At 47.6% G+C, this 10,252-nt stretch overlaps 1 protein-coding gene across 6 annotated transcripts in view; it reads right to left on the bottom strand.

The window, feature by feature from the left end:
* LOC121576528 (receptor-type tyrosine-protein phosphatase S) overlaps positions 1–10,252 on the bottom strand; it is a 391,473-nt gene that overhangs the window by 228,374 nt on the left and 152,847 nt on the right. For all 6 annotated transcript variants that reach the window (XM_041889743.2, XM_041889739.2, XM_041889745.2 and 3 more), the window contains exon 3: positions 1,052–1,230. In XM_041889743.2, coding sequence (XP_041745677.2) covers positions 1,052–1,148 — 97 coding nt within the window. In that variant the 5' untranslated portion in view covers positions 1,149–1,230. The remainder of the gene's footprint in view (positions 1–1,051; positions 1,231–10,252) is intronic.

The following is a 10,252-nucleotide window of genomic DNA, read 5'->3' on the forward strand; positions in this document are numbered from 1 at the left end:
ACGGGAGATGAAGAGGAGACAGGGGAAAGACGGGAGATGAGGAGGAGACAGAGGAAAGATGGAAAAGGAGAGAGAAAGGGAGGAGGAAAGGATCAGAGTGTGACCCATTGTCATGCAGTCACACACACACACACACACACACACACACACACACACTCTTAAGTAGGCCATCTCAGCCGTACACTGACTCGACTGGATTTAAACACTGAACCGCAAGGAAGATTCTGTCTCTTCTCCCTTGTTCTCTCCCTCCATATCTCAATCCATCTCTCCCTCTTCTATTTATCTCGGCGCTCCCTTTGTTTTGTTTTCCTAATGTGTCTATAAATCCATTTTAGTGGAGAAACGGTGCAGAACAAATCTGGAATGGGAGCTTCGGGATAAGAGAGTCGACGATGTTCGTAATCGGAGAAGATATGGGACAGGTCACAAATGGCATCCTATTCTCTATGTAGTGCACTACTTTTGACCAAGCCCCATTGGGCATGGTGATCTTAGGCTTGTGTGCGGCTGCTCAGCCATGGAAACCCATTTCATGAAGCTCCCGACAAACAGTTCTTGTGCTGACGTTGCTTCCAGAGGCAGTTTGGAACTCGGTAGTGAGTGTTGCAACCGGGGACATTACGCGCTACGTGCTTCAGCACTCAGCGGTCCCGTTCTGTGAACTTGAATGTCACTGAGATCTTCAGTAAGGCCATTCTGCTGCCAATGTTTGTCTGTTGAAATTGCATGGCTGTGTGCTCAAATTTATACACCTGTCAGCAACGGGTGTGGCTGAAATAGCCAAATCCACTAATTTGAAGGGGTGTCCACATACGTTTGTATATATAGTGTACAATGTGACATAAAATAAAATTTTAAATAGGTCAAAAAGTAAACACAAATTCAGAAAATAGGTGATACCCAGCAAAACACTGAAAGTACATTTGAATTGAATAAAATGAGACATTCATATATATGGTAAACTGTGCTGGCTCAGTACAGCATGGTTTAGCATGGGTCAATACATACAGCACACACACACACACAAACGTATTATAGTGGTACTCACATAAGGCATGGAAGCCAGTGAGCAGCATACAGAGCAACAGAGTGCTGAGGGGCAGCAGGGCTGGCAGAGAGAGGCAGGGTGGACCACCGGCGGCCATCTTGCTCCGGGGGCAACCTTTGACCTGGCTGGAGTGCCGAGGCCCCACGAAAAGAAGGCTGTGATCTTCAAACAGGATGTCTCTGCCGGGAGGAAGAGAGGAGTAGAGGAGGAGAGGAGGAGAGGAGGAGAGGAGAGGAGAGGAGGAGAGGAGGAGAGGAGGAGAGGAGGAGAGGAGAGGAGAGGAGGAGAGGAGGAGAGGAGGAGAGGAGGAGAGGAGAGGAGGAGAGGAAGAGAGAGAGGAGGAAAGGAGGAGAGGAGGAGATGAGAGGATATCATCAATTCTGCATTCAAACATTTTAAAAGTGAGTCTGTTTCAACGGCTGAGGTCAATTACAACACACTACTCTTCACTTTGTTCAAAATGTCTTCTGCCTCACTGAAGGTCACCATTGTGTCAGTAAATGCACACCACACGTTTTCCCATTAGCTGTGTGCTAGCTGGCCCACAAGGCTCATATGCATGGACACCGTTTATAACAAGATGCATCTCTTCACACCAGCATCACATAGACCAAGAAGGGACTCTCACAATGGCTGTTCTCATCCCCATTCTAATCAACTGCTTTTCACATCTCATAATTAATTGGGGCTTTAATCTCTCGATCTCTTCATTATTTGCTTATCGGCACATTGTGTAACTATGGGGGTAACCAGCGATATTTCAGGCAGCATCCCCAAAAGTAGTGCAATATAAAGGATGCCATTTGGGACGCAGCCCTTGTGTGTATGGCAGCAGGGCCCTGTGAGTGGGAACTCTTTGATATGTCTGCCACGTCGAACGCCCGAGCACAGTTACACACACACTGACAAGAGGAGGAAACAAGTGAACACAGAGAGAGGAGGGGGTGAGTGAGAGAGAGAGAGAGAGAGAGAGAGAGAGAGAGAGAGAGAGAGAGAGAGAGAGAGAGAGAGAGAGAGAGAGAGAGAGAGAGAGAGAGAGAGAGAGAGAGAGAGAGAGAGAGAGAGAGAGAGAGAGAGAGAGAGAGAGAGAGAGAGAGAGGGGGTGGAGAGAGAGAGAGAGAGGGGAGAGACAGAGAGAGAGAGAGAGAGAGAGAGAGAGAGAGAGAGAGAGAGAGAGAGAGAGAGAGAGAGATGAGTAATTTTCTGGCTCCAAAGAGGAGGCTGAATGGACCCCTGCTGGTGTGTGTAGTATTGTGTTCTGAGATGCTGTGAATGCTGTGGATGCTGTGGATGCTGTGAATTCTGTGAATGCTGTGGATGCTGTGGATGCTAGGTAAAATGGGGATCTGTAACAAACTGTCATTTGGAGCTTTGTTTTGAGGTCATTGGAAAGTTCTGAGGGGTTCTAAAACGTTCTACGACCAGCGTCGAAGTGATATGGACCACGTTATAAAGAGTCAAGTGGAAGTTTGGAGACACCGATTACCCATTACTGTAGTCAATCACCAACCGCTGTGTGACCACAAAACATTCTGTAGGATCACCCTGTTGCAGGAGAATTGTCCTGCATTGCAGGACATGTAAAGCTTGTAGCGTATTTGAGGTTTAAAAAGGTTTCTGAAGTTTATAATTTCCACTTTGAAATTTCAGACTTGATTTTCCCTTAACATTTCCTGTTGCTGGAGGATTATTTTCCTGCTATAGCAAACTGGCTCAAATTCAGATCCTACATCTGTATGCATCAGATGGCAATCAAAATCATCAGTGTTCCACTTCCAGGGGGACAACCCTGATGTGTCTAGTCTACACGTGTACGTAGCTTGAGGGAGGATTGTTTTGCAACATACACCTCCAGTCAGGCTCTCTCTCGCAGCTAGACTTTTCAGTGTAACCCATCACCCCAGATGCCACGCCACACCGCCTGCCAAGTCCCTACCCGCCTAACCGCCACTCCACACACACGCATGCAACACACCACACACACACACACACACACACACACACACACACACACACACACACACACACACACACACACACACACAAAGACAAACGCACATGAGCAAGTAAGCATGCACACCCTCTGGGGAGGAGACGGCAGCTCGTTAACTACAACATTGGGCCTTTTGTGGCTTTCCGCGCAAGAGATCCCACTGTTTCTGGATCTGTCCAGCAGGAGGCCAGGTGGGAGGAAGTGGAGGAATCCCACTGTTTCTGAATCTGTCTAACAGGAGGCCAGGTGGGGGGAAGTGGAGGAATCCCACTGTTTCTGGATCTGTCCAGCAGGAGGCCAGGTGGGGGGAAGTGGAGGAATCCCACTGTTTCTGGATCTGTCCAGCAGGAGGCCAGGTGGGGGGAAGTGGAGGAATCCCACTGTTTCTGAATCTGTCTAACAGGAGGCCAGGTGGGGGGAAGTGGAGGAATCCCACTGTGACTCCACAATTTCACAATGACTAGCTACTGTATGTGTGGACAGACTTGTAGCCGTCCATGGAGACAGGTGCGTCACACTCACACTCACACACTCGTGGTCGCCTGGTTGAAGCACAGCAGCGCAGCACTTCTCTGGCTATTTGCACATCGTCAGGAGAAGAGGAGCTCTGCTAAAAGCAGCCACAACCTCCCCTGGAAATGGAAGAGAGATGAATAGTGCTTCAGTCAGATGGTGCTCACATGGAGGCCAATCGATTGATAAAACCTCGCCGTAAACTGCTTCATCGAGCGCAAGTGGAGGGGAAACCACTAATTTCTAGCTAATGAATAACGCTCACATTTTTTAGTGTTTCCCTTTATCCTTCAGTAGCACAGAATACGTTTTTTGGGGGGGATTAAAAGTCATTATGTCGTTTCACAATATAAGCTTGTCCTTGTGTGCATCATGTTTTATTGGGAAAGGAGCGCTAATTGCTAGCACATTTGACAAACTTGGGACACTAATGTGACTCTCACTTTTGGCTAACATGATGAATGCTAATCGCTAACACAAACATTGCACTGACTGTTCTTGGATAGCCCTATAAATGGCTACTTTGGCTACACTAGCCTAACTCTGACTTGCAAGAGATCCACTGTCTTTCATCCCTGAATTAATTATAGAGCTTTGTAACCAGCTGCAGAAGGCTGTTAGCCCTGCTTTTTCCTCTGGCAGACGGGAATCCAGGACCCAGTAACACACACACACACATACAGGTGACAAACACCGACCAATACTCCCCACATATATCAGATCTACATATTTTGCCTAACTGGACCCAGTTTGACCGTCCCTCCTCTGTCTCTCAATGCTTCCCATTCCCTCACACCACCTTGGAAGCCAAGATGGCCACCGTGTTCTTGGTGTTTCTGGAGAAGTCAGTAGCGATCAGGCCTGCTCTCTCTGAGACGCTGAGCCTCATAATCTATGCATTATTGATGCTAACATGTTGGGCCTGGAGCTGAGCATTATGGTAGAGATAGGAAGGGGAGGACCAAGGCAAAGCATGCAGTGAGAGAGCAGGAACCAAAGAGGAGTGTAATACATTAGAGGACACACACACACACACACGTATACACACACAAACAGAAAAAAAATAACATTAATGAGAAGAAAAAAAAATACATCTCTTAGCCCGAGGGGCCAGAAAAATGTGCCTTTCCCAGAGGAGCGGGGAGAGAGAGAGAGAGAGAGAGACAGAGGGAGAGAGACAGAGGGAGAGAGAGAGAGAGAGAGAGAGAGAGAGAGAGAGAGAGAGAGAGAGAGAGAGAGAGAGAGAGAGAGAGAGAGAGAGAGAGAGAGAGAGAGAGAGAGAGAGAGAGAGTTGTTTATCCATTTCATTTGCTTTGGCAATGTAAACATATACTACCGTTCAAAAGTTTGGGGTCACTTAGAAATGTCCTTGTTTTTGACAGAAAAACATTTTTTTGTCCATTAAAATAACATCAAATTGATCAGAAATACAGTGTAGACATTGCTAATGTTGTAAATGGCTATTGTAGCTGGAAACGGCTGATTTTTAATGGAATATCTACATAGGCGTACAGAGGCCCATTATCAGCAACCATCAGTCCTGTGTTCCAATGGCACGTTGTGTTTTCACACAGTTCATAATTTCAAAAGGCTAATTGATCATTAGTAAACTATTTTGCAATTATGTTAGCACAGCTGAAAACTGTTGTGCTGATTAAAGAAGCAATACAACTGGCCTTCTTGAGACTAGTTGAATATCTGGAGCATCAGCAATTGTGGGTTCGATTACAGGCTCAAAATGGCCAGAAACAAATAACTTTCGTCTGAAACTCGTCAGTCTATTCTTGTTCTGAGAAATGAAGGCTATTCCATGCGAGAAATTGCCAAGAAACTGAAGATCTTGTACAACGCTGTGTACTACTCCCTTCACAGAACAGCGTAAACTGTCTCTAACCAGAATAGAAAGAGGAGTGGGAGGCCCCGGTGCACAACTGAGCAAGAGGACAAATACATTAGAGTGTCTAGTTTGAGAAACAGGTGCCTTACAGGTCCTCAACTGGCAGCTTCATTAAATAGTACCCGCAAAACACCAGTCTCAACGTCAACAGTGAAGAGGCGACTCCGGGATGCTGACCATGCAAAGAAAAAGCCATATCTCAGACTGCCCATCTACATCTTTTATTTTTATTGGCCAATCTGAGATATGGCTTTTTCTTTGCAACTTTATTGACACCAGGATAATGCTAGCGTGTGTGTGTGTGTGTGTGTGTGTGTGTGTTTGTGTGTGTGTGGTGTCTTGGTAAGTCTACTGTATGGTTATGAAGTGGGTAGTAGGAGATACAGACCTGTGGTTGAACAGACAGCTAGTAGTGATTGTTATGAAACGGCAGGGTCACTGGAAAAAAAGCAGGAAGTGGGCCTGAAGTGTTCAACCAATTGGATCAATCAACACAGGAAATGGTGGTGGCCAGTGCTATCACTTAGCAACAGGCTGTGATGCTACCACCTAGCAACAGGCTGTGATGCTACCACTTAGCAACAGGCTGTGATGCTGTGGACTTGACAGTGACCCTAAATGGCTCCACAGAGTGATAAATATCTGCCGCGCTTGAGTGCCTCAGGTCTAAAGACAAAACCGCAGACAATCCATTGTTTCAACTAGCCCTGTTGATAAATCACTCAGGGCTAAAGTGCTACCAGTTTGTCCTCTCTCTCTCTCTCTCTCTCTCTTTTCTCCCTTCTCGGAAGAACTCAAGAGTCAAGACTAGTCTACCTCATGAACGCCACTCTATCAAGGCAAACACAAGCATCCCGGATAGACAGCATCAGCTAATTCCCAACGTCTGCCAGATAAAGGGGACTATATAAAATGTTTTACATTTTCACATTTTAGTCATTTAGCAGACGCTCTTATCCAGAGCGACTTACAAATGAGTGCATTCACATTAAAGGGCAATTCTCATTGTCATTATCTCCAGCGCCATACCAGTGTCTACACGTTTCTATGATCCGTGGTTAAACAGATAAGAAGAAAGGTCCTAAATAATGCTTCTCTGTGACATCACAGGGTAGGATTAAAAGGAAGAAAAACTGTGATTTTCAGAACCTGCAACGAGTTTCTAGCCGCGCGATGTATTTAAGATACAACCATTAGGTGAAGTGATGCAAATAAATACGATGAGGCGCGGGGAGAAAAACCCTGTTGATTGGTCCAAATGGGACATCATGTGTGACAGGGCCACTTAACAGCACAATACAAGAACTATATAGGCTAATCTACCTAACCACTGCATTCAATCGTTAACTTGGAACCTGGGAATGAATAAATAGCACATACTGATACCCGATTTTGTCTGATTTACAGACAAAGGTCTATTTAATGACAAAACAGTTCCTAGAAGTTACGCAATAGTCTAAAGACGAGAACCAATTAAAACTGGATTGACAATTTTCTAACATAATTCTCAGCAAGTGTAACACTATACTCTTGTTTTACAGCCTTCCTTAAAATCTAGCATTCGCTCATTACTGTTAATGTTAACAAGGAAAGTGCATTGTAAAGTGTGCCGCTCATTCTTAATATTGTTTTTTTTCAGTGTGTGAGCTTTAAACGTTCACTGCTTTGTCGCTAGCATTTACCTCCAGAGCTTAGGAGTCTTCATCTGATTAATGTGGTGCAGGTAACCAAGGACCTACTGGCATATTCATAGTGACACTAATGTGTGTGTGTGCGTGTTTGCGTGTCTGTGCGAACGTGTGTGCGTGTGTGTGCGTGTGTGTGTGTGTGCGTTTGTCCATAACATAGATAACCCATCTTTAGCTGTCGTAAAGCTAGACATCTATTTTGGAGTCTAGAAATGCTACCCTTATTGATGTCAGGTGTCAATACTCCTCTCTCTCTCTCTGTGTCTCTCTGTGTCTCTTTCTCTCTCTCTCTCTCTCTTTCTCTCTCTCTCTCTCTCTCTCTCTGTCTCTCTCTCTCTCTCTCTCTCTCTCTCTCTCTCTCTCTCTCTCTCTCTCTCTCTCTCTCTCTCTCTCTCTCTCTGTCTCTTTCAACTCATTTGCTGCTCTCTGTAGCAAAGAGTGTTCATCCATTATCTTTGACTGACTAGTTCTTCGTAATGTGCACTGCGCAGTGTTCATAAACACAGTGTACCTCTTCAAAATAGGCCAGTATTTACATTTAGAAGATGCTGTTATCCAGAGTGACTTACAGTCAGTATTGTAGTTTAAGGATAGGTGTGTGTGTGTGTATGTGCGCCCGCATGTGTGTGGCTCAGCTAAAAATACCATCAGGTTTATCCTCCTTCATATTTCCTTCCTCTGTTTTTTCCCCTTTCCCCCTCCCTCATGCCCTCCCTCCCTCATGCCCTCCCTCTCTCCCTCCTGCCCTCCCTCCCTCCCTCCCTCATAAGCATGCATACTTAAGAAGTGTGCTTGCATTGCAGATGTTTAGTGGGGAATCGTATTAATTTGCATGTATCTGCAGGACCTTATGTAAATGCTGTGTGTCTTTCTATTCCTCCTACTCCCTCCATTCCTCCTTCCTCCATGTCTCCTACTCCCTGTCTCCTACTCCTTGTCTCCTACTCCCTGTCTCCTACTCCTTGTCTCCTACTCCCTCCATTCCTCCTTCCTCCATGTCTCCTACTCCCTGTCTCCTACTCCTTGTCTCCTACTCCCTCCATTCCTCCTTCCTCCATGTCTCCTACTCCCTGTCTCCTACTCCTTGTCTCCTACTCCCTCCATTCCTCCTTCCTCCATGTCTCCTACTCCCTGTCTCCCTACTCCTTGTCTCCTACTCCCTCCATTCCTCCTTCCTCCATGTCTCCTACTCCCTGTCTCCTACTCCTTGTCTCCTACTCCCTCCATTCCTCCTTCCTCCATGTCTCCTACTCCCTGTCTCCTACTCCTTGTCTCCTACTCCCTGTCTCCTACTCCTTGTCTCCTACTCCCTCCATTCCTCCATGTCTCCTACTCCCTGTCTCCTACTCATTTACATTTACATTTTAGTCATTTAGCAGACGCTCTTATCCAGAGCGACTTACAGTACTCCTTGTCTCCTACTCCCTGTCTCCTACTCCTTGTCTCCTACTCCCTCCATTCCTCCTTCCTCCATGTCTCCTACTCCCTGTCTCCTACTCCTTGTCTCCTACTCCCTCTATTCCTCCTTCCTCCATGTCTCCTACTCCTTGTCTCCTACTCTCTCCATTCCTCCTTCCTCCATGTCTCCTACTCCCTGTCTCCTACTCCTTGTCTCCTACTCCCTCCATTCCGCCTTCCTCCATGTCTCCTACTCCCTGTCTCCTACTCCCTGTCTCCTACTCCCTCCATTCCGACTCCTCCATGTCTCCTACTCCCTGTCTCCTACTCCTTGTCTCCTACTCCCTCCATTCCTCCTTCCTCCATGTATCCTACTCCCTGTCTCCTACTCCTTGACTCCTACTCTCTCCATTCCTCCTTCCTCCATGTCTCCTACTCCCTGTCTCCTACTCCTTGTCTCCTACTCCCTCCATTCCTCCTTCCTCCATGTCTCCTACTCCCTGTCTCCTACTCCTTGTCTCCTACTCCCTCCATTCCTCCTTCCTCCCTGTCTCCTACTCCATCCATCCCTCCATGTCTCCTACTCCCTCTATCCCTCCATCCTCCCTGTCCCCTACTCCCTCCATCCCTCCATCCTCCCTGTCCCCTACTCCCTCCATCCCTCCATCCTCCCTGTCTCCTACTCCCTCCATCCCTCCATCCCTCCATCCTCCCTGTCTCCTACTCCCTCCATCCTCCCTGTCCCCTACTCCCTCCATCCCTCCATCCTCCCTGTCCCCTACTCCCTCCATCCCTCCATCCTCCCTGTCCCCTACTCCCTCCATCCCTCCATCCTCCCTGTCTCCTACTCCCTCCATCCCTCCATCCCTCCATCCCTCCATCCTCCCTGTCCCCTACTCCCTCCATCCCTCCATCCTACCTGTCTCCTACTCCCTCCATCCCTCCATCCTCCATGTCTCCTACTCCCTCCATCCCTCCATCCTCCCTGTCTCCTACTCCCTCCATCCTCCCTGTCTCCTACTCCCTCCATCCCTCCATCCTCCCTGTCTCCTACTCCCTCCATCCCTCCATCCTCCCTGTCTCCTACTCCCTCCTACTCCCTCCATCCTCCCTGTCTCCTACTCCCTCCATCCCTCCATCCCTCCATCCTCCCTGTCTCCTACTCCCTCCATCCCTCCATCCTCCCTGTCTCCTACTCCCTCCTACTCCCTCCATCCTCCCTGTCTCCTACTCCCTCCTACTCCCTCCATCCTCACTGTCTCCTACTCCCTCCTACTCCCTCCATCCTCCCTGTCTCCTACTCCCTCCATCCCTCCATCCCTCCATCCTCCCTGTCTCCTACTCCCTCCATCCTCCCTGTCTCCTCCATCCCTCCTACTCCCTCCATCCTCCCTGTCTCCTACTCCCTCCATCCCTCCATCCCAGCTATATATGCACTGTAAGGCCTTTATCAGACTATTAACCCTCAACGCTCCACACACCACCCAGTGTTGCCAACTGCATCACACGCAGCAAAACAACCACGACCGGGATTGGACCAAAAACAACATAGTACCTTTATGCAATTGTCTCCTAGAAGCCCACTGTCTTGTAGTGTCTTAGTGTGTGTGTGGACTGTGCAGTGCTGACACTACAGCTATGAAGCTGTATTGGTTTCCTATCCTACTTCAGTGACCACATTAAAAGATACCCAATACACTGGCCCGACAACA

This window comes from Coregonus clupeaformis, chromosome 11 (assembly GCF_020615455.1).
Source record: "Coregonus clupeaformis isolate EN_2021a chromosome 11, ASM2061545v1, whole genome shotgun sequence".
NCBI classification, from domain to species: domain Eukaryota; kingdom Metazoa; phylum Chordata; class Actinopteri; order Salmoniformes; family Salmonidae; genus Coregonus; species Coregonus clupeaformis.